The sequence below is a fragment of the Wickerhamiella sorbophila genome (genome assembly GCF_002251995.1).
Source record: "Wickerhamiella sorbophila strain DS02 chromosome Unknown contig1, whole genome shotgun sequence".
NCBI lineage: Eukaryota > Fungi > Ascomycota > Dipodascomycetes > Dipodascales > Trichomonascaceae > Wickerhamiella > Wickerhamiella sorbophila.
The window spans coordinates 430,709-452,130 of record NW_020193984.1 but is presented as its reverse complement, the minus strand read 5'-3'; the positions used below and the strand labels follow the sequence as shown (position 1 = coordinate 452,130).

The 21,422-nt window shown below is 52.0% G+C and overlaps 16 protein-coding genes across 16 annotated transcripts; 7 read left to right on the top strand and 9 right to left on the bottom strand.

Annotated features, from left to right (window-relative positions):
- Nucleotides 1-101: 101 nt before the first annotated feature.
- B9G98_00271 (Dynactin subunit 5) lies at nt 102-626 on the bottom strand (the record flags this gene model as incomplete). The annotated part of the gene is made up of 1 exon (XM_024806829.1): nt 102-626. One exon carries the CDS (start codon nt 624-626, stop codon nt 102-104), a length of 525 nt encoding a protein of 174 aa, XP_024662597.1.
- A 117-nt stretch (nt 627-743) lies between these two features.
- B9G98_00270 (Mannose-6-phosphate isomerase) lies at nt 744-1,991 on the top strand (the record flags this gene model as incomplete). The annotated part of the gene is made up of 1 exon (XM_024806828.1): nt 744-1,991. One exon carries the CDS (start codon nt 744-746, stop codon nt 1,989-1,991), a length of 1,248 nt encoding a protein of 415 aa, XP_024662596.1.
- An 11-nt stretch (nt 1,992-2,002) lies between these two features.
- B9G98_00269 (Nucleolar protein 16) lies at nt 2,003-2,593 on the bottom strand (the record flags this gene model as incomplete). Its single annotated transcript, XM_024806827.1, has 1 exon — nt 2,003-2,593. The coding sequence occupies one exon, from the start codon at nt 2,591-2,593 to the stop codon at nt 2,003-2,005; it is 591 nt and encodes a 196-aa protein (XP_024662595.1).
- An 88-nt stretch (nt 2,594-2,681) lies between these two features.
- Nucleotides 2,682-4,103, bottom strand: B9G98_00268 (Serine/threonine-protein phosphatase T; the record flags this gene model as incomplete). The annotated part of the gene is made up of 1 exon (XM_024806826.1): nt 2,682-4,103. The coding sequence occupies one exon, from the start codon at nt 4,101-4,103 to the stop codon at nt 2,682-2,684; it is 1,422 nt and encodes a 473-aa protein (XP_024662594.1).
- Nucleotides 4,104-4,348: 245 nt separating this feature from the next.
- On the bottom strand, nt 4,349-4,981 carry B9G98_00267 (hypothetical protein; the record flags this gene model as incomplete). Its single annotated transcript, XM_024806825.1, has 1 exon — nt 4,349-4,981. The coding sequence occupies one exon, from the start codon at nt 4,979-4,981 to the stop codon at nt 4,349-4,351; it is 633 nt and encodes a 210-aa protein (XP_024662593.1).
- A 273-nt stretch (nt 4,982-5,254) lies between these two features.
- B9G98_00266 (Ribose-5-phosphate isomerase) lies at nt 5,255-6,058 on the top strand (the record flags this gene model as incomplete). The annotated part of the gene is made up of 1 exon (XM_024806824.1): nt 5,255-6,058. One exon carries the CDS (start codon nt 5,255-5,257, stop codon nt 6,056-6,058), a length of 804 nt encoding a protein of 267 aa, XP_024662592.1.
- A 14-nt stretch (nt 6,059-6,072) lies between these two features.
- Nucleotides 6,073-6,399, bottom strand: B9G98_00265 (hypothetical protein; the record flags this gene model as incomplete). The annotated part of the gene is made up of 1 exon (XM_024806823.1): nt 6,073-6,399. One exon carries the CDS (start codon nt 6,397-6,399, stop codon nt 6,073-6,075), a length of 327 nt encoding a protein of 108 aa, XP_024662591.1.
- A 55-nt stretch (nt 6,400-6,454) lies between these two features.
- On the top strand, nt 6,455-7,786 carry B9G98_00264 (AP-1 complex subunit mu-1; the record flags this gene model as incomplete). Its single annotated transcript, XM_024806822.1, has 1 exon — nt 6,455-7,786. One exon carries the CDS (start codon nt 6,455-6,457, stop codon nt 7,784-7,786), a length of 1,332 nt encoding a protein of 443 aa, XP_024662590.1.
- An 80-nt stretch (nt 7,787-7,866) lies between these two features.
- Nucleotides 7,867-9,312, bottom strand: B9G98_00263 (hypothetical protein; the record flags this gene model as incomplete). The annotated part of the gene is made up of 1 exon (XM_024806821.1): nt 7,867-9,312. The coding sequence occupies one exon, from the start codon at nt 9,310-9,312 to the stop codon at nt 7,867-7,869; it is 1,446 nt and encodes a 481-aa protein (XP_024662589.1).
- Nucleotides 9,313-9,786: 474 nt separating this feature from the next.
- On the top strand, nt 9,787-10,416 carry B9G98_00262 (hypothetical protein; the record flags this gene model as incomplete). Its single annotated transcript, XM_024806820.1, has 1 exon — nt 9,787-10,416. The coding sequence occupies one exon, from the start codon at nt 9,787-9,789 to the stop codon at nt 10,414-10,416; it is 630 nt and encodes a 209-aa protein (XP_024662588.1).
- A 10-nt stretch (nt 10,417-10,426) lies between these two features.
- B9G98_00261 (hypothetical protein) lies at nt 10,427-11,698 on the bottom strand (the record flags this gene model as incomplete). Its single annotated transcript, XM_024806819.1, has 1 exon — nt 10,427-11,698. The coding sequence occupies one exon, from the start codon at nt 11,696-11,698 to the stop codon at nt 10,427-10,429; it is 1,272 nt and encodes a 423-aa protein (XP_024662587.1).
- A 136-nt stretch (nt 11,699-11,834) lies between these two features.
- B9G98_00260 (hypothetical protein) lies at nt 11,835-12,653 on the top strand (the record flags this gene model as incomplete). The annotated part of the gene is made up of 1 exon (XM_024806818.1): nt 11,835-12,653. One exon carries the CDS (start codon nt 11,835-11,837, stop codon nt 12,651-12,653), a length of 819 nt encoding a protein of 272 aa, XP_024662586.1.
- A 57-nt stretch (nt 12,654-12,710) lies between these two features.
- B9G98_00259 (Anaphase-promoting complex subunit 8) lies at nt 12,711-14,306 on the top strand (the record flags this gene model as incomplete). Its single annotated transcript, XM_024806817.1, has 1 exon — nt 12,711-14,306. The coding sequence occupies one exon, from the start codon at nt 12,711-12,713 to the stop codon at nt 14,304-14,306; it is 1,596 nt and encodes a 531-aa protein (XP_024662585.1).
- Nucleotides 14,307-14,327: 21 nt separating this feature from the next.
- On the bottom strand, nt 14,328-15,620 carry B9G98_00258 (hypothetical protein; the record flags this gene model as incomplete). The annotated part of the gene is made up of 1 exon (XM_024806816.1): nt 14,328-15,620. The coding sequence occupies one exon, from the start codon at nt 15,618-15,620 to the stop codon at nt 14,328-14,330; it is 1,293 nt and encodes a 430-aa protein (XP_024662584.1).
- A 193-nt stretch (nt 15,621-15,813) lies between these two features.
- B9G98_00257 (Eukaryotic translation initiation factor 3 subunit A) lies at nt 15,814-18,711 on the top strand (the record flags this gene model as incomplete). Its single annotated transcript, XM_024806815.1, has 1 exon — nt 15,814-18,711. The coding sequence occupies one exon, from the start codon at nt 15,814-15,816 to the stop codon at nt 18,709-18,711; it is 2,898 nt and encodes a 965-aa protein (XP_024662583.1).
- Nucleotides 18,712-18,804: 93 nt separating this feature from the next.
- On the bottom strand, nt 18,805-20,348 carry B9G98_00256 (Pepsin A; the record flags this gene model as incomplete). Its single annotated transcript, XM_024806814.1, has 2 exons — nt 18,805-19,439; nt 19,472-20,348. 2 exons carry the CDS (start codon nt 20,346-20,348, stop codon nt 18,805-18,807), a joined length of 1,512 nt encoding a protein of 503 aa, XP_024662582.1.
- Between the last annotated feature and the right edge of the window lie 1,074 nt (nt 20,349-21,422).

Below are 21,422 nucleotides of genomic sequence, written 5' to 3'. Positions count from 1 at the left end.
AGGATCGAAGGTACATATTTATAACCGAGTGCGAGAGTGGCCCGAACGGCCAGGCTGGGCCAACTCACTAACTATGGTAACGCACCAACTAAATATATTTTTCAGAAAGGTGGGTCTAAACTCAACCCCGCGAGTAACTGCCTGCAGTACAACTCAATTGCGGGGCGCCCCGACTCTGGTAATTCGGTAACGCGTCCGCGAGGTTCCACAATTGAATGCGGAGCTACGACAGCGAACGGAGGTATTTTCGACCCTTTGCGAATTACCACACAATCCTTGATGATGGCAAACTCACCAATTTGGACGTCGGACTCTATAACAACGTGTGACCCAATGGTGGCCGCCTGAATTTTGGAGTTCTCACCCACATACACAAAGGAGCCAATTTTTAACGGATAAGCACGTTCCTCGCGAACTGGAGGAATCAAACTGCTGGAAGGCCCGAAAAAGCAGTAGCGCCCTATGGCTACAATAGGCTGCCCGTCGGGACTCATATCTCCACGAATTTCCACGGCATTTTCTATTTGTGTTTTACCCCCTATCACAATGAATTTTGAGCCCTTGATCTGGTTTGTTTTACAAATAACATTGCCCGAGTCGGTGGTCAAGTACCTTTGAGCTTGCATGCTCACGCCCGAGTGCTGGTTGAGTGCAGGGAGCGCTTAGTCAATGCGCGCGGCCAACGATCGTAAGCTTTGGTTAATATGCAAACCGACACGTCCACTTTTACCTTATTCACTCAAATGTTGGTAGAACTTTTATGTGATGTGCAAACCTACGATTGGGGCAAGCTAGGCAAGTCCAGTGCAGTTGCACGTTTTGCCGCAGCTCAATCTCCCGATTTCCATATTCAGGAGTCTACTCCATACGCGGAGCTGTGGATGGGCACCCACCCCAAGGCGCCCTCGCAGATCAAGGGCGGCAAGGAGAATCTGCGAGAGCTTGTTGCAGGCAATGACAAGCTGCTAGGCGAGAAGGTTGCTGCCAAATTCGGTGACCAGGAGATTCCCTTCTTATTTAAGGTTTTGTCTATTCGTAAAGCCTTGTCTATTCAGGCGCACCCGGATAAATTGTTGGCGCGTCAGCTTCATGCCCGAGACCCCAAGAATTATCCAGATGATAACCACAAACCTGAAATGGCAATTGCACTAACAGACTTTGAGGGTTTCTGTGGATTTCGTCCTGCGGCTGAGATCTCCTCATTCTTGAAGATTGTCCCCGAGTTTGCCGAACTTGCAGGGCAAGCAGGAACCGCTTTCTGCGCCGCAGTCGACAAAGATCCCAAGGGTGAGCATCGCGAAGAGCTCCAGGCGCTGTTTGGAGCTGTGATGGGCGCGCCTCAGACCACGATTGATCCGCTGGCCGAGGCACTGTCTGAGCGTGCGGCTCGTGAAAAGGAGCAGTTCTGCGGCTGCCATGGTGGACTTCCGCTTGCGGACTTGATTCAACGGGCAAGTGCCGACTTTCCCCGAGACGTTGGCGTGTTCTGCGGCGGTATGATGCTCAACTACTGCCGTCTCAAGAAGGGCGAAGCGATGTTCCTTAAAGCTAAAGACCCACACGCCTACATTTCTGGTGATATTATTGAGTGTATGGCGGCCAGCGACAATGTGGTGCGGGCCGGATTTACCCCCAAATTCAAGGACGTTCAAACACTGGTTGACATGTTGACCTTCGATACTGCTCCGGTGAGTGAGCAGAAAATGACCCCGGCGCCATTTGCTCGTGCGCATGGCGGAGAAGCACTCTACTTTGATCCTCCCATTGAGGAGTTTGGTGTTCTGCAGCTGACCACCGGCACAAAGTCCGCCGTCGACGCTTTGGAGGGCCCCTCTATCTTTATTGTCACTGAAGGACAAGGCACAGTCAAGGCAGGGGACGCTAGCATCAAATACACGGCCGGCTCTGTATTTTTTGTGGGTGCCGGGACCGCGGTAGAGCTCGAGGCGAGCGAGCACACTGTTTCATACCACGCAATTTGCGAAGTCTAGGTAATATATAATCATACATTCTGTTGAGATTTTTTCCATTTGAAGATGCGTCGTTTCAGATCGCCCGCCGATTTCTGGAATACATTAACTTTTCGGTCCCACTGCATGGCCTGGTAGTCGTCGCCGTGCTTGGCGACCAGAGCCTCGATCCACTCCTGTTCTCTGTCTGATTGATGGCGGGGTTTCGTGACACCGTTGGCAGCATATTCTTTGAGCTCATTGATGACCTCGCTCTTGTGTTCGCCGTTGAATCCTGTCCAGACCTCATCTTCGTCATCGCTTGCGTAGACGATCTCGGTCGATCCGTCCTCTTTAGTGACAATCTTGGCCTCTTTTATGGTCGACCGTTTGATGGGCTGAGAAATAGCCTCGTCCTGTACCCGCACATCCTTCTCGACACCTCCAGCGGGCTTTTGGAGCTTTGCAGTAAGCCCAAGCTTTTTGTAATTTTGGGCCAGTGTGAGGTTTTTGTCCCAATGCGCAGCAATCACTGGGTTGCCTTGCACATCCAGAGACTTGGTCTTCTTGTTTTTTCGGCCCCGTCGTGATTTCGTGTTCTCGCCAGCCTTGGCGGCTCGTCGACGCCGGATTCCGCTGGGCATTGAAAATTAAAAAAAAGAATTATGTAAGGAGCATCTATTTGACCACAGGAAAAGATTGGAATCGTATGCAATTTGTTTGTACATAGCTTTAACGGATAAGGTTAGACGCGTAGGCCATGGCAGGGACATTAGGATGAGGCTGGGCCTCGAATTGTTGTATATCAGGGTCCATGCTGCTGTCGAAGTTGATGTATGCACCGAGGTTCCCCACGGAGTCGCAGTAGTTTGGCGCGGAAAACACTGTGATCAGTCGGTTATCGTGCTCATAACTGTAGCCCTTATCGCGCACCTCGTGTGACCGGATGATGGCTTTGAGGTTGTTGGCATCCAAAAAGGCCTTGGTGACGTCGGGGCCGAACTGCAGACCAATGCCGCGTTTCGAAGGCTGGCGACCGGGCTGGTCTTGCGGGTCTGCCCAGAGCATCTCCATCATAATGCCCTTGTCGGCAGGCTGCTTGTGTTTGAAGCGATCAAAGCCTCTGATCTCGTCTAGTGTGACATCGTCTCTCGAGAACAGTCCGCCATGCACGATAAAGTATTGGTCGGCCAGGAGAGTGGCCAGAGGCAGCGTAGAGAACGACTCGGAGAACGACTTGAAAACGTTGTCGGTGTTGTATTTGGCCTTGCACTCACCAGCAAAGCCGTAAGTGATGTTCATGCTGTCGCTCTCGTGGTTACCACGGTTAATAAACAGATTGTTGGGCAGCAAAATCTTGAATAGGTAGAGAGTTAGAGCGATCTCGGTCGACCAAGACCCGCGATCCACAAAGTCGCCATTGAAAACATACGTGTGCTTGTCAGAGGGCCAGCCGTTTTTGTTGAAAATGTTCAGCAGGTCGTAGAACTGGCCGTGGGTGTCACCGCATACCGTGACCTTGTGATCCGGTTCAGGACGCGGCAATTCCACCATCGTGGGCTCGGAGCGGAAGAGCGCCATGGCCGCCTTGACAATTTGGAAGACCTTTCGGCGCGAGATCAGCTCGCCTCTCTTGAACAAGTCAACAATATTGAACACATAGTCTCTGGTCAGGGTTTCAACGTCCAAGGGAGCGAGCCCCGTCTTTTCCGTGTCGGGGATATGCTCCAAGTCCAACGTTTCAAAAATACTGGGGGGGTCTTCGATTTCGATAGCCCGCTGGAAGGCCTGCATGCGTAGAACTCGCTTGCATTCGACGATTTTGGACTTGATGGCCGGGTCGTTGGGGGCGTGTCTGGCAGCCTCGTTGTAGTCTTCGAGGGCCTTTTTGTAGTCGAGCACGCCAACGTGTGCGGTTGCTCGGCGGTAGTACGCTTTAATGTAGTTGGCGTCGATTGCGAGGGCCCGGTCGGCGTCAGAAATGGCCAGACCGTACTGCTCCATCTTGATGGCCGCCTGGGCCCGGTTGGAAAAATACACGGCGTTCGAGTCGTCCTGCTTGATCGCCTCGGTGTACAGCAGCGACGCCTTCTCGTACTCGCCTCGTTTCAGGCACTCGTTGCCCTGGTTTTTGTACTCTTCTGCACTGGTCATTACGAAACAACGGGGCACTGAGATATGACAAATTTCACGCCGCGACAAACTCTGCAACTCCACTCCGCGGTCGGGCGGCTTTTGCGATAAAGTCGAACTTGCCAGGAGCCCGTTTTGGGCATAGCGGTAGGGCCCGGAGCCTTGGAGGCGGAGGATATCAAGGGGTGTTATCATAGTACTTCGCGGGCGCTTCTCCAGAGGTGTCCTGTCCCGCGGTGTCTCCATTTATACCTACATTATATAAATTACTGTGCTTTTGTAGACTTTCTGTTTCGTCTTTTTGGCTTTTTGGCTTGGCCGTTCGCCGTGCCGTTCGCTGCTGGCGGCTTGCTGGCGGGCTCTTCGCTCATGAACTGCACCTGTTGAACAAACGGCTCGCTTCCGTCGGCCAGCCCGCGGATGCGCTGGAAGGTTAGGCCGCCGATCTTCTCCGTGGCGCTGCCTGCGTGCAGCTTGTCGACTGCAGCCAACGCTCGGTCGTCTCCGGTGTACAATTGCTGCAGCAGGGTCGCCAATGCCGCCATTTCCGCCCCGGAGTCGGGCTGCTGGTGGAGCACGGCCACACGGTGGAGCAGCTTGAGCGTGATGTCGAGCTTTTCCCGCTCCCGTGCGGCCCCCCTTTGCTCAGCAGCCTCGATCTCTTTTTCGCTGAAGGATCTCGTCTGCTTCTCCTGGATCTCGCTGTAGACGTCCAGCAAGTTCTGCTGGATCTTCAGCGGGATCTCGACCTCCTCTTTCTTGGACAGCGCCACTATCTGGTCCTCGTTGAGCGACCCCGGGGCCTGGGCCACGGTTTCCTCGTACTGCTGGAGCCTCCGCATTCGCTTTTGCAGGTTGCGTACCCGCTTCTGCAGAAAGTCTCCAAACTCGTCTTCCATAGGATTACAAAGTCGCCTGTGACGTGAGTTCGCTATCACAGTTTCGACAAGCACGCAGACACGCTCTGTGTGGAAGACTCTGTGATTTATTAGGACACGGGCGTAGTTTTCTGCGTCCAAGCGGTTCGGAGTTCGCTGTCTACACGGCCATTGAACAACCCCAGCAGTCGCAGCGACGGCATCGACAGCATCGATAGCATCGGCAGCACCGGCAGCCCGAGCACACTATCGCGCCCGCCGGCCCCCAATTACTGCTCTACATCCAAATCTACAATGCTACGAACTTGGGTACGACCGTCGGCCGCATATAACCCTCTTGCTACAGTCCGAAAAAAGTTTGTCATCTCAATCGCAACCATGAACGCAGCAAAGCAAGCAGCCGGCTACAAGGCCATAGACAACCATCTCCTTCCTTCGTTCAAGTACGTGGGCATTGGCTCCGGATCGACTGTGGTGTACTGCGTCGAACGCATTGCGCAGCTCCGCGAGAAAGTCCCCGAAATCAACTCCATGTACTTTGTTCCCACCGGCTACCAGTCGCGCCAATTGATTGTGGATGCCGGGCTTCCCCTGATGGAGATCGACCAGTTCTCTGCGGGCGAGCTCGACATTGTGTTCGATGGCGCCGACGAGGTCGACAGCCAACTCAACTGCATCAAAGGCGGCGGCGGCTGCCAGTTCCAGGAGAAGCTTGTGGGGAAATGCTCTAAAAAGTTCATTGCCGTGGTCGACGACTCCAAGATCTCCCAGCGGCTCGGTGAGCACTGGCTCCAGGGCATTCCAATCGAGGTCGTCCCCTCTGCGCACAAAAAGGTAGCCGTTGATCTCAAGCGTCTCGGTGCCTCGAAGGTTACTTTGCGTTCGGGCGGCAAATCCAAGGCCGGGCCTATGGTCACCGACAATGCCAATTTTGTGCTCGACGCCTACTTTGGTGAGATCGCTCCTGAAAGGGTTGCTGAGCTCGACCGCTCAATCAAGCTCCTGGTCGGGGTCGTCGAGACCGGCCTGTTCGATTACGCCGACGAGGTCTATATTGGCCGCACCAGCGGTCCTACTGAGATCCTCACTCGTAAATAAATAAATAAGAGACCTCATTTACATAAATCACTCAGAAACGCCAGGAACTTTTGCTGGTCCGCCATTGGCACATTGGGGTAGACCAGGGTGATCTCCATGTCGGCAAGCTTTCGGCGGTGCCGGGCCGCGAGGTGGCCTAGTTTTTCGTAGACTTTGGCGTCGAACTCGGCCAGCTTATCGTCGGTGACCCGCGCGGCCGCCAGGTTTTTCCGCTCCTGCCACCACTGGGCCTCGGCATGGCGCTGCTCTTTTAAAAGCTTGCCTATTTGCTCAATTAACGGCTCGCTCGCTTGTTTGCATACAAAGTCCCTCAGCTGCTCCGAGTAATTCACACTGCTCATCGTGGCTCGCTCGTGAGTAGGCTCGCTCGTGAGTAATCAATCCATCCCACCTACTATGGCGTCGGCGGTGTTCTTTCTTGATCAGAAAGGCAAGCCGCTATTGTCACGAAACTACCGTGGAGACATTCCCATGAGCGCGGTGGAAAAGTTCCCGCTGCTGCTCATGGAAGTAGAGGACGAAACGGCGGTCGTGCCGCCCTGTCTAAGCCACGAAGGTGTCAACTACCTCTACATCACCCACAACAATCTGTACTTGCTGGCGTTGACGAAACGCAATTCAAATGCAATGGAGATTTTGTTGTTTTTGCATCGACTCAAGGACGTTTTGATCGAATACTTCAAGGAGCTGGCCGAAGAAAGTATACGAGATAACTTTGTGGTAATTTACGAACTGCTGGACGAGATGATGGACTATGGATATCCGCAAATAACCGAAACCAAAATCCTCAAAGAGTACATCACTCAGCACTCGCGTATTTTCGAGCTCGTGGTGCCCCAGGCGCAGGCACGGCCCCCGGTTGCTGTCACCAACGCAGTTTCCTGGCGATCCGAGGGCATCACCTACCGCAAAAACGAGGCATTTTTGGATGTGGTCGAGAGCGTCAACATGCTGTGCTCCCCCACTGGCCAGGTTTTACGCTCAGAGATTTTGGGCAGTGTGCAAATGAAGTGTTATTTGTCCGGAATGCCCGAGCTTCGACTGGGCCTCAACGACCGAGTTATTTTTGATCACCAGGCAAATACCACCGGTAAACAGATGGCAACTGGCTCAGGAAAAAGCGGAGGACGCGCAATCGAAATGGAGGACGTTAAGTTCCACCAGTGTGTACGCCTGTCGCGCTTTGAAAGCGACCGTACTATTTCGTTCATCCCCCCCGACGGTGAGTTCGAGTTAATGTCTTACCGCCTTAATACAAACGTGAAACCTCTTATTTGGGTGGACTGTAAAGTTACCAAGCATGCGACTTCGCGTATTGAGATCCTTGTCAAAGTGAAGGGCCAGTTCAAAAAGAGATCAACCGCCAACAATGTCGAAATCACCATCCCTGTGCCCGACGACGCAGACTCACCCAAATTCAAAACTACTACGGGAACCGTAAAGTGGAGGCCTGAAAAATCCAGCATTGTTTGGAAGATCCGCCAGTTCGGCGGCGGAAGGGAGTTTGCCATGAGAGCCGAGCTCGGCTTGCCAGCCGTGCAGGCATCGGATGCCACGGAGTCAAAGCCGCCTATCCAGGTTACCTTCAACATCCCCTACTTCACAACGTCAGGTATTCAAGTTCGGTATCTCAAGATCATTGAGCCCAAGCTTCAATACCAATCTTATCCTTGGGTTCGCTATATCACAAAGAGTGGCGACGATTATGCCATTCGTATGAGTTCGTAAATATAAAAAAAGAACTATTTTTCTCTAAAACAAAAAGGGGTCGTAAATCGTAATCGTTAAAAGGGGTATGCAACCGTCAACTAGCCGCTGTAAAGCCGTCCGTCGAGCATGCGAAGGACCTTCGCTACGCTATTGACTTCAACCTGAGTACCTCTAGTTTGCAATGATGACACAAGTTGGCTGAAATCAGCAGAATTGAAGCGCTCGTGACGTGACAGTGTTTGGTAGGCCGCCTGGGCAGGAATAAATGTGCCATTCGCGGGAGCTGCTGCGCCTTTGGCCGCCAGGGTAGCACAAAACAACGTCGACATCGGGTCCTGCTGGCACTGAGTGCAGGTCCCTGGATTCCCACTGCACTCTTTCACTCCGATTTGGGAAGGAGCTGGCTGCATCTGTGGTCGCTCATCGAAAGATGGCGTCTGAATGCTCAAGTCAGTGACCAAGGGAAGATTGTCGCCCAGTGTTTCAATATCAGACATATTGGCTCGCTCCCGAGCAGCGGCCTCTGCACATACACAGGGGGTATTATCGGTGCAGAACCCACACCTTTCTTTCTCTTCAGGTCGCTCAAATCCTGGCGATGGCGCGTCGGGGGAAAACACATCCCCCCAGGACGGCGACTGAGGCAAACGCCGGGGCTGAGTTTTCTTGAACCGTTGAGTAAAGTCTGTTTCGAGCGAGCTAAGTCGACGGTGCAGTGGTACCGCAGGAGCAGCCCAATTCGTGTTGGTAAGGGCCAAACCATCGCATGGCGGAGGACCGCCGCACGGCTTTGTGTGGGAGCCCTTGGACACATTTGCAACAATTGAAGGGCGCCGAGAGCTAGAAATCAGCTGCTCAGGAGATCTCTTGGGTGTAGACGGATCCGGTAGCTTTTCATCCAGGACCTTATCCAGCATGTCGAGCGGAGATCGGCCAACGTTCTGGGTAGCTGCCGTTGCTGTAGTCGTGGCGGCCGGAGAAGCAACAATCATATAGGTGAATTGCGACGGCGAAAATCCAGCATCGTACGGCGATTGTCCAGGAGACATCGCCGATGCAGCAGGAGACATTGGCGGGGGGAAAGAAGCCGGCGGGGGCTGTTGGGCCATTCGGTTTTTGAGCAGCTCATTCTCTTGCATGAGTTGCCGGATCATGCTCGTCATGTTTTTATAATCGCTCGCATGGCGCCTTGATTCTTCGTTGAGTTTCTTTTCCAGATCCTGAATAGCAACTGCCCGCCTCTCGCGGAAGGCCCGTTGTGCTTCGCGATTCTGTGCTTTGCGTTTGTTCAACGGCGTTTCAGCCGACGGCTTACGTCCAGGCTTTGGTCGGGGTGGAAGAACATACTTTTTCTTCACTTGAAGCTTCACCACGCCGGCCGAGGCAGTTGCAGGCCCTGGTGTGGGTGTCGCCGAGCCGGCGTCGGGCGGGGTTTTTGCCACAAGAATGGGCTTGGGCGAAATGACCGAGGGGCTACTGGCCGTTGGGCTGGGTGACGCCGTCGCTACTGGCCGTGGCATCGTAGCGGGTGCGATTTCTGACATTTAAACAGTGCCAACTGGATGATGATAAAAAAGATAAGATGACTTTTTGTGATTGGATAAGTTTGATCATGCCTGCTGATTAAATTGATTGCATACAGGAGGGTAAATTGCCAAGAAGTCGTTTCGATGGACTTGTTTCAGCCAGGTCCATGGAGCTACACTTGAGAATAGTCGTATTCTGAGCCTCTGTCTTGTACCTAGAGGACGTGCGCTTTGCTAGGATAACTTGTCTCAAAAAAGTTTTTTATACGTTTTTCATACGGTGCTTGCTGATCGTTACGAAGATTATCATGCATAAACTCTCCTTCCCAATTTGCGATCGCATACCATGCTCGTTTTAGTAAGGCCCAAACGCCAAAAGCGATTGGAACGATACCGGACAGCACCATATAACTGCGTATACCGATAAATTACCTGCTTTTCCACACACCAGCTCGCCAGATATAACCCGCCGTCTCTGTCCGCTGACTTAGCATGCTGGGCCGCGAATCTCTCATCAGGCTAGGCGTTGGAAAGCGCATGCCGCTAATGATTCTCCAACAACAACGTGGGCTCATGTCTCGAGCAGCAAAGCAAATCAAAGAGAAGGTACCGGGGAGCGCAGCCACCCGGATGTTCCCCAAGTTTATGGCAAAATACGCTGCAAAAATCGGCGGGGCGCCAATGTCCCATCTCACCTCGTTTTTACTTATTCACGAGCTCACAGCCATTGTACCTTTGTTTGGAATATGGGGTGCGTTTTACTATTTGGATTATGTCCCACTAGGCATGCCCGATTGGCTAATTGAAAACGGCAGTGAGTTCATTAGGAAAATGGCCCAACGAAAGAACTGGGATATAATGCTTCATGCAGAAACAGGTGCCAAAATTGTTGCTCAGGGGGCCGCATCCTACGCTATTGTGAAGGCTGTTTTACCTCTACGTCTCATTTTCTCCCTGTGGTGCACGCCCTGGGTGGCTCGTCGCGTTGTCGGCCCGATCCTTGGTGCGTTTAAGCGGGCCAAAAAGACCAGCACAGGGCCCGATATAAAGCAGGGAATACTTCCAGAGACACTAAACAAGAAAAAAATTGAAAAAAAGCACGACATGCAGGACCAGCTGTAGATAAATTAATTTAAACCATCGCACATCCGTCAGGCCTCATGGTCACGTCTACTCCTGTATCGATCCAATCGATGTCGTACTTGAGAAAAAGCCGACCTTTTTTGGCATCCCCAACCACTTTGATCTCGATGCCGGGCGTTGGAGGACCCGCCAGTGTGTACTGTTTAGGACATTCACGGTAGTCACCATACGTGGTCTGAAAGATCGGCATCAATACTTTTGGGGTCCTGAACCCATGGATAACTTGGGATCCAGTTAGAATACGAATAACGTTGGCATCCTCGGTTCTCATGGATGTGCCGCCCAGATTGACGGTATGGATCAACCTCAAAGAACGGAACTGCGGCAGCATAGGCGAACTGATGGTGCCTCTTGACAAACGAACTTTATTCAATTGGAACTGCAATAGCTTGATGGTATTAAGCTCATCCGCCTGGCTTCGTAGTGACTCGAGAGCGATATCGTCCGTCACCAAAACGGTTGGCCGCACTATTTCAGTGGCCCGGAAAGGATCACTTATAGAGTGCTCCAGAAACACCAACGGTGCCTTTGCACTCAATGCTGTGAGCTGCATTAGCAATGCATAGGGGTGTTGGCAGGTCGGGAAAATAAGCACTTTGTCGTTGCGATTCCACATGCGATGGCCGAGAGCCCTGAGTTGGGAGGCAATAGACAAGCCAACTTCGGGCGACAGGAACTTTTGAAGCCCCCTCTGCTTGGAGTAGAACGAAATACTCGAAGGTTTGGCAATTGGCCGCTCCACAAGCTCATCATCTGTGGCAAGAGGAGCGTCTACGACCAAATCGTGAAGAGGAAATGCGCTTTTTGCTTCTTCCAATTCTTCGGGCTCGGTGTACAGAATACAAATATTGTAAAGCCCACAGGCAAACAGCATAGCCAGCGCCTCTATCCCCGCGGGAAGAGTGACAATGACCGAGGTGGTATTGCGTTTGGTCAACGCAGATCCTAACTTATGCACATGCATGGCGAAATCGAAATTACCATCGAGCTCACCGTTCGCATGATACTCGGAAATTTGAAAGCTCTCAGGCTCCCATAGCATTTCCAAGGTGAATTGCTCATAATGCTTCCCCAAGATCTCCCTTAGCAATGGCGTAGAGTGAGGGGTGTCGAGCGACCTGTAGACTCCACTTTCGCCCGGATTACGAACTGGAGGCGCAGATACCTGGTGCTTCAAAATGGATTGATCCACATCGGTTGGCGACCACTCCAAATAGAGATACAGCGTCACCAGCGCCAGAACGAGGATCAAGGTGATCATGCGATGAGTATGTCAGCCCACGGGACCCAAATACACTGATCGGCGCTGTGGTGGTTACATGCGATGTTTGTTGTACCGCCTGAAATATAAACAAGTGTAATATCCAAATATTAGATTCCGACTATAACATCTAGCTATGACTCTATTCAAACGTTCTGCTAAAAAACCTCGAGTGCGCGCTCATCATATGAGCGATGAGACAGTCAATGCCCAGGGAGTAGGCGGTTCTGCAGCTAAGGCCGCCGGATGTGGCAATGTCTCGACGATGCTAACGCTAGGTAAGGCGCTGCTTATAGTTAGCAAACCACTGTGTAGCAGCTCCGATGGCAGTGAGAAGAAGAAAAAGGCTCCGAAGGATCCTAACATGACACTCTCTCTGTTCTGCGGTGTGTCGCGATCCAACGGCGCGACTGATGGTAAAGCACCACCTACACGGCCCAAGACACCGCCTAAGGAAAAAGAAAGCAGTTCGTTCTGGCCCTTTGCCGAATCCGCTGCAAAGCCTGAACCTAGTGTAGCGACGCCTCCTCCGAAAGCCGAGGCCAAAGTCCCCTTAAAATCAGCTATGAAACCACAAGCTAACTCAATTGGCCTCGTTACTAAACCAGCACCTATTAAACCCACTAGCACCCGTGCGCCAAAGCTTCGCGAGGTTCCTGAACTTGTTATCCAGCCGTATTGGCGGCATATGGATCCTGCTGACGATCTTGATGTTGAAGATCTTTTACACGTTGACAGCGATGAGCACAAATCAGAGGAGCAGTCAGTGGGGGAAGGAAGCTCAGCAGAACTGCCATCCCCAGCGCCTTCTGACCAGCCCGACGGAACTGACGAGCCATCCGAGGCCAAAAAGACCAAAAAACTTAGTAGCAAGCAGCGGAAAGCTCTGAAGAAAAAAGAAAAAAACGCCGCTAAAAAGCAGAAATTCACTCCGCCAGAGTTCATAAAAGTTTAGCAAGTAATTCGTAGAACCTCCATATCAGCTTCGTCTGTTTAGTTTCCTCCTCACGTAATGGACTCGAGTCTGGTGAACGCTGTCCACGAATTATCCAGCCGTGGACTGGTGAAAGCAGCAAGATGGGCTGCTGAAGCACTTGACGGCATAGAAGTGGAAGTCGAAGCTACTGCGGCAACGCCGATCAAGCCCAGCACGCTGCTTGGAAAGGCGTATTTCGACAATCGCGAGTATAATCGATGCTGGCACTACCTGAATAAACAGCAATCGCTGGATTCTGTGGGCCAATTCTTGGCTATTTACGCGCGATATCTTGCTGGCGAGATAGAAAAAGAAAATAGCGACGATGGCACTTTTAAAACTGGCGCAGCGGGCTCGCAGAACCCCTATTTGGCTGGTCTGCTGCGCCAAGTAGAAATAAGTCAAGATCCTTTCCTTTTGTACCTAAAAGGGGTTCTACAGAGGCGAATGGGAGATGAGGATGGCGCAATAGACGCCTTGGTGCAAAGCATTTCCGGGTATAATTTCAATTGGAGCGCCTGGCAAGAGTTACTGGCGTGCTTGGGTAAACCAGGCGATTTTACCAAGATTCTGGCCCAGCTAAAGACTGACGATAAAATCGATAAGAATATGTTGAACTTTTTTATTGTTTACGGCAACCAGGAGTTCTTTTTGCCGCAAACGCGAAGTGTTCAGGCTTTGCTGGAACTCAAGTCCAAGTTCCCTTCTTTCGCATTCGTTGATATCCAACGTGCCCTCATCAGCATTCATAACCTCGATTATGATGATGCAGAAGTGATTTTTGCAAAAGTCCTTGAGGACGACCCCTACCGCCTTGACGACCTGGATCATTACTCGAATATGCTTTACGTCACAGAGCAGCAAGGTAAGTTGTCGAAACTCGCATACACCGTGGCAAAAACCGACAAGTTCCGAGCAGAATCATGTTTCATTATAGCCAATTATTACTCACTGAATGGAGAGCATGAGCGCGCCGTGACATATTACCAACGAGCTTTGATTTCGAGCCGACAGCATTTACCAGCTTGGACCCTCCTGGGCCACGAGTTTGTTGAGCTCAAAAATACCCACGCTGCAATTGAATGCTATCGTACTGCTGTTGATATTAATAAACGTGACTTCCGAGCATGGTACGGGCTGGGGCAAGCATACGAGGTGTTGGATCAATACCAATACGCCCAGTACTATTATCAAAACGCTTTGGGATTGCACCCGGGCGATGTTCGAATGTGGGCTGCGTTAGCCAATTCCTGTGAAAAGCTGCACCAGTACGATAAAGCAATTTCTATTTATGAGCAGGCCCTCCGCATAGCATCTGTGGACAGCTTCCTGAGCTACAAACTAGGCACTCTGTACGAGCTGATTGGGGACTCGTCCCAGGCCCTTAAATGCATGCAGGCATGCGTTGAACTTGATTCGGGTGAAGACCAAGATGCCGAACAGGATGAAGAGTGGGTTGGCCAAGCACATCTCTGGCTCGCCCGGCGCGCCTTGAAAAACGGAGCGTGGGAAGATGCCCATCGCCATGCCACGGCTGCAGAAGGAAACATCCAGCTGCTTGAAGACGCTCGGGCGATTGTGCGCGATGCGGCAAGTCGGCTACGGGTTCGAGGCAATGGCGAAATAGCATAAGTAAAAAAAAAGTTTAACAAGCTAATAAATAGGCGTCTCTGCGTCTTCATCGGCATTAGGCAATGGAGGCGACAACTTGTAGGCCGGGATCTGGTCAGTTCTAATACCAGAGCGCACAAGAACTCTTCGGAGCTGGCGGTTTTGCTCGGCAATGTCAACAATAAATCCGTAGACGGTCTGCATGACAACAGATTTCGGAGGCCCTGCACTGGATCCAGCAGAGCCTCCGCTGTTTATTGCTGGCACAAGCGAGCACATTTCTGAAAACAGCTGTTTGATGTGGTCTCGTCGTCGCTTTTCGCTGTTTATGTGGTTTTGACGCACCTGGTCCACGCTGAGGTATTCGCGTCGCCTTCTCGTGATATTGGACCCTTCTTCGCTGCTGCGGGAATTGGCGGGGCTATTAGGACTAAGTCCAGACGTCGAAGCAGGGATCGCGGTGGAAATCACCTCACTAATTTCGGGCGTCGTGGTGCTCATGATACTGCGACTTCGCTGGGCAGCCATATGTGCTTGAATAAGATTATCAACGCCTTTTTCTTCGGGCAATTTAGGTGGTTCCACAAACCCCTTATAAAAATCGCTGGATGCAGCCACTTGGAGTGACATCATGGGGTTCGGCTGTAGACCTCGAGGCATACCACCAGGTTGCACCTGAGGGTGAGCAAACTGTTGAGAAATGTGCTGCGGAACCATAGGCGCCGGGGTATACACAATTGGCGCTCGGGCGAGATTGTGCGGCACTTGAGAGGTCCGAGTCTGGGGTTGGTGCGCAACAAGATTATTGGGCTGTAATGAGGCAGTGCCACTTGAAAGTATATCTTTGATGTTTTGTCCGGTTCGATTGCGGGCCTGCGGAAGCTCCTCATCAGTCGGCTCAGGTGTGGGTGCATTCGCAGCGGATAGCAGAGGGTTGGGATTGAGGCCTGTCATTTTCTGTGTGGGCAAAACCATCTCGGGTTGTTGTGCGTGCCCTTCGACTTTGGCCCGCTTCGGGTTGCTACCCAACTCTTTAGTCGCTTTGGTCTTGGCAACCCGTTCCATAGGAACATACAGCCCAGTTGGCTGACGTCCGTTGTACATGGACAGATCGAGCCAGTGAACCTCATCCTTTCGAGCGGCCAATGGATCGACCAACACATGATCCAGGAACTCAGTGAACGCATTGTACTCTCGCTCGTTCAAAACCGCCTGCGGCTGTTCACCTGCCTCGGGTTCGGCCGAACTTTCGGGGCGACTCATGTTGCTGGCAAACTGGGCGTACGCCACGTCGAAATCGTCTGGAAAATCTTCGTCTTCTGGTTTGACCGCCATCCTCTCCTTCTTTATTTGCTCGGGACTTTCCTCGCTCTAGAAGGTGAACGTGATCACATGTGCAAATCCAGGGTGGGGGATTTCTATTGCATAGGGGTGCTGGGAGGGGTGCAAGCTCATCTCTAGAGTGGCCTTTTGTCAGCAGAATTTTTCAAAAAAATCCAACAAAGCTCCAATCGGTTTTTGAGAAGAGATGCCGCCTATTTCGAGCCCTGAGAATGTGCTCAAGCGGGCTGAGGAGCTTGTGAGTATGGAGAAGCCCAGCGCTGCTCTGGAGCTGCTCTACGATACGATTCTTTCCAAACGTACCCGGAACGTGTCGTTGACCTTCTTGGAGCCTATCGTTTTGCGGTTTGTTGAGCTTTCGGTCGACTTGCGCAAGGGAAAGATTGTCAAGGATGGTCTGCACCAGTACAAAAAGCTTGTCGTTCCCACAAGTGTGCCCTCTCTGCAGGCTGTGGTCGATAAGTTGCTTGTTCTCGCCGAGGAAAAAGTCACCTGTGCCCAGGAGAAGGCTGACCAGATCACCGTCGATGACGAGGATCTCGAAGCCGAGCAATCGCCTGAGGACCTGCTGATGTCCACCGTGTCGAGCGAGCAGACCAAGGACCGTACTGACCGTGAGCTTGTCACACCGTGGCTCAAGTTCTTGTGGGAGGCCTACCGCTCGGTTCTGGACGTTTTGCGTAACAGCTCCAAGCTCGAGACACTGTACTCGGAGGTTGTCACCCAGGCTTTCCAGTTTTGTTTGCGCTACCAGCGCAAGACTGAGTTCCGTCGTCTCTGTGATCTGTTGCGCAACCACTTGCAAATGGCCGCCCAGCAGTCCAAGCTGCCCAACCAAACCAACCCTGTCGACTTGACTGATCCCGATACTCTGCAGCTATTTTTGGACACTCGCTTCGAGCAGCTCGGCGTTGCTGTCAAACTCGAGCTCTGGCAAGAAGCTTTCCGCTCGGTCGAAGATGTCCACACTCTTTTGACGGCCAGCCGCCGTCCTATCAAGTTGGCAAACATGGCCAGCTACTATGAGACCTTGGCCCGCATTTTTGCTGTCGGCAACAACCACTTGTTCCATGCAGCTGCGTGGTCCAAGTACTACTCTATGGTTTATCACACTCGTCACTCTGCCCCCGAGGGTGAGTTGGAGCGTATTGCTTCCTACTTCTTGCTCTCTGTTTTGTGCATCCCCTCGTCCAACCGTGAGGACGTGGTTGAGAGCAGAAGCCACCGCCTCAGCACTCTTTTGAATCTTACCCAGGTCCCCACTCGGGAGCTGTTGATGCAATCCGCTATGGCCAAGAACGTTTTGCAGTATGTTCGTCCTGAGATCAAAGAGCTTTACCTGGTTCTCGAGACCAACTTCCACCCTCTCCTTCTCAAGGAGCGCCTGGAGCCCATTTTCGAAGTTGTTGGAAAAGTCAAGGCCTACCAGTCTTACGTCCAGCCCTTGCTGAAGGTTGTCATGGGTCGTTTGTTCAAGCAACTGTCTCAGGTTTACACTACTACTCGTTTAGAGCAGATTGTTGAGCTGGCTACCTTCCCTGCTCCGTTCAACCTGTCTAGATTCGATATTGAGCAGGAGCTTGTTCTTGGCGCTCATGCTAACCACTCTTACCGCATCCGCATTGATCATGAGCAGGGCTCTGTCACCTTTTTGGACTCTTTGTCCGAGTGCGGTAACAACTACGGCAACCAGATTCTCGAAGAGACTCCTAGCGATCTGATTTCTCAACAGCTACGCAAGCTTGCTGTGTGCTTGAACGAGGTTCTTCCTCAGGTCGATTCCCGTGTGGCTTCCAGCGCTGCCAGTGAGCATGCTTCTATTGTTGCCAATGCCCAGCGTAGCTTGGCTGATGAGAACGAGAAGTTCCTCAGTCGTCGTAAGCTACAGGAAGAGCGCAGTGCTGAAGCTAAGAAACAGCAGCAGGAGCGTGAGGCTGCGGCCGCCAAGGAACGCGCTGACCGTCTCGCTGCCGAGCGTGCTGCCGAGGAACAACGTCTGTTGAACGAAGCCCGTGAGCGCGAGGAGGAACGCATTCGTCGTGAGCGCCAGGCTATCCAGGACGAGCAAAAGCGCGCTCTTGCTGAGGAAATCAACGCCCGTGGTATCATCAAGGTCGATATGGAGAACCTTGATAACGTGGACAACGAGACTCTTCGTCGTATGCAGATTGAACAGCTAGAGCGTGATGATCAGGAACTGCGCGGCCGTATGACCGCCGTCGCCCGCCGTCACGATCATTTGGAGCGTGCCTATCGTAAAGAGGAGGCCGCCATCTGGATTGCTGATGGTAAGGAACAGGAGTCTCGCGATCGCGAGGCTTATGAGGAGCGCAAGAAGCTTCTTATCGAGTCGGCCAAGGCCCGGGCTGCCCAAAATTCTATCCTCAGGGAACGCTATGCTCGTATGGCTGGTGCGTTTGATAAGTATATGGAGGGTGTTAATGAACGTCGCCATGCTATTTATCTCGAAAAGAAGGCCAAGAACGATGCCCTTCTCGCGCAAGCTAAAGAAGCTCGTCGTGAACAAGTTCTCAAGGAGCGCGAGGCTGCTGCTGAAAAGGCCCGCCTCGAGGCCGAAGAGCAGGCCCGCATGGCTGCTGAGCGTACCGAGCGTGAGAAACGTATTGTGGAAGAGCGTGAAAAGATGGCTGCCGAAAGAGCCCGTCGTGCTGTAGACTCACCCCGGTCGACCCCCGATCCTGCCGCCCGCTCATCTCCCTTTGGCAATGCTCGACCCGCCGGGGCCGCCGGGGCCGCCAAGCCTGTTTCTTCGCCTTTCGGTAATGCCAGACCTGTGGAGGCCTCTAAGCCTGCTTCGTCGCCTTTCGGTAATGCCAAGCCTGTTAGCAGCTCGCCTTTCGGTAACGCTAAGCCTGTGAGCAAGTCGCCCTTCGGTAACGCCCGTCCGTCTCCCACGGGAGCAGGTGGGGCTCCTCGTTCCTCGCCGTTCGGTAGTGCCAAGCCTGTTGAAGGACGCAGCAATCCTTTCGGTAATGCCAAGCCTGCCGACACTGGTAACAGCAGCAACAGCAGTAGCACATCCCGCCCCTCAGGTGGCGCTTACCGCCCGCCTAGCCGTCGTTAAGTAAATATGTTTTATTGAAATGTATTCGAAAATATCAGAAAGTTCATCACTATGTGCGTATATATGGTTTTTCTCAGAAAGCCCAATTAAATATTAAATGAGGAAGGCTAAAAGCGCGAGCAGGCCAGGCACAGTAGCCACAGATGCTCCATTTTTAGCCGTAGTAGAAGAAGCGGCAGAAGAAGAAGCCGTAGCACTGGTAGTATTATCATTGCCCGAGTGGCTCTTGGTGTCAACAGCCAATCCACTCGACGCAGGATCGGCTGAGCTCAAAGTAGCCGCAAGTGAAGTGGGTTCCTCAGCCTTGATCTCGGCCGTGGGTCCGCGATAAATGTTTGCAAACAGAGGCGCAGTCGAGGTGACAAGAGCGTGGGTGGTGGTGGGAGCACCTGAAGTTGGAGCGTTAGCAGTGACGTTAATCTCACCAGGAATATAGTCGATGCTCTCCGAAAATGGGACAATAGTGTCATTAGCAGGAAGGGGGTTTTGGCGACGGCGCGACAAGTAGATCATCTTATTGGCGGTGTCAAATACTGTGTAGACATGGCGGAAGAAGACGTCACCAAGCAAATAGTTAGGCGAGCCAATAAGCGACAAAGAAGTTACATTAGCAGGGCCGTCGTTCATCCAAATGTATTCACCAGGAACAAACAGATCCTTGACGGCTATGTCGATCTCGAACTGACCCAGACGGAATGTCACCCAGCCTTCGAGGTTGCTGACGTCCTCTGTGGTATAGTAGGTCCCATATTTGGCGTACTCGGTGAGATTGTACTGGTCGCCGATTTTTTGATGAAACCGGGAGGCATCAGGCTCATGGGCGAACCAGTGTCAAGAAGAGCAGTGTTGACGACATCATAAGGATCACCATGGTTCAAAGCAAGCTCAGTGAAGGGAACACGATAGAAGTTGTCACGAGCCTGAATATGGTGGAAGCCATAGACCGGCCATTCGATCTCGTTGTGGTCCCATCCGCCCAGAATCAGCTTGCCCTCGTCGCCATGAAGATAGACAGAGAAAGCAGGCGACTCGGTGATGTTCTGATTGTACAAGGCCTCGGGTAGGGTGGTATAATTAGATGGCCCGGCACCTTCATAGTGGGGCCCCAACCCCAGGAGGCCCGGAGCTCCTGCTGCAGCGGCGAAACTTTCCACCACCCCGAAAATAAAGTTCTGGGCCAAATTGGAAGACTGCTTGGACAGCTCATACGTTGCCGCAGGAACCTCAACCGTGTCCTGACCCCAGTACCCCATATACTGCCCTGAGCCATAAGAGGCAAGAAGCGAGGTGTTGTATGCAACAAAGCTCTTTGAGTCGGAGGGATTGAATTGGGGTGCATCTTTGTAGGTGGTATCGGGACCATAAACCCAAGTGATTGGGGAGCCGGTATCGAGAAGCAGCTCGAGGTCTTGTGCAGGAGTTCCAATTTTCACTTTGGCATAATAAAAGTTGTAAGACGGAGTGAGGCTCACGTCAACGGAAGGCCCCGCGGGGTCGTCGGCGCCACGTTTGGCCAGCATTCGTGAAACCAGCGGGGAGACTGAATCCGAGGATAACGCCGATCCCCGACGCGCAGTGAACGGGAGCTCAACGGCAGCGAGAGCGATAGCTGCTTGGAAAAGAGCAGCTGCAAGCATCGTAAAGTGTATTGGCCAGTAAAGATTGGTGTGTGGTGTGATGGGTTATGGTCAAAGAAACAATCTCTTGATGTTCAAGCGCCTTGCTATTTACAAGAGGGCCTCTGCAGAAGGACTCCTATTTATATGACGGACTAAGCGAAGCTGCACTCCAGGAGGTGAGCGACCTGCATGATGACGTTGATTCTTCCACGCATCGCGGAAATAAGGGGGCTTGAAAAAATAGCCTAATTAGAGGTGACGTGGCTGCAATATTTTATTAAATCTGAAATCTTTATCGGTCTTCAAGCCCCCTTGAGTTGTTATATACAAATGGCACCCCCTGTTGGCAGCAATACCTAAAGGCTGTGCCCACTGAAGGAGGGTCCCGAGGCTCCCAGATGGAATGTGCGATTTCTGAAACACATCAGTTTCAGGTCGCTATAGATGTTATAGGTTGTCAGGTCGACTAACCGTTGTAGAATTCGATTGTTAGGCAATGGTATTAAATGTCAAACTAGGTGTTGATACATAGAGTCTAGCTAGCTTTATCCAACTCAGTGAAGGTTGTGCGTTTGAGTATCTTTTACGTGTCAAACAAGAAACACTATTCCCGAATAATTATGACTGTCAACTGCTCCGACTGGCTGTCACAACGGGTTGGTCTTATGCACGTTAAACTGGTTACACATGCCGGTATGTATCATGGTGGCAGGACTAAACTGGTTGTGCAGGCGACTTGGGTCCGCTAAGAATGTGAAATAAGATAGATTCGCGATAAATAAAAAAGTAGTTCAACATGGATTTCTATTGAATAAACTAAAAGACGTCCAAAAACTGGGCTTCTGGAGTCCTTAGTGGTGGGAACGCGCCTTATTTTTTCCCCTACATTTCCATGCTCGTTAATGCGTCCAGCCAGGGGTAGACGCTTGAATCGCGTTTTTTGAGCATGTGTGGGCCAAGGGATTGTGGAACCCTTAGTAATTCCCGGGCACACAAGAGAAGTGATTACGCAAGCAAAGATACCGATGACTAAGGGAGCACCACCCCCATACGCATCCGGTTACGGAAACGTTTAGTAACGCACGGAACCCA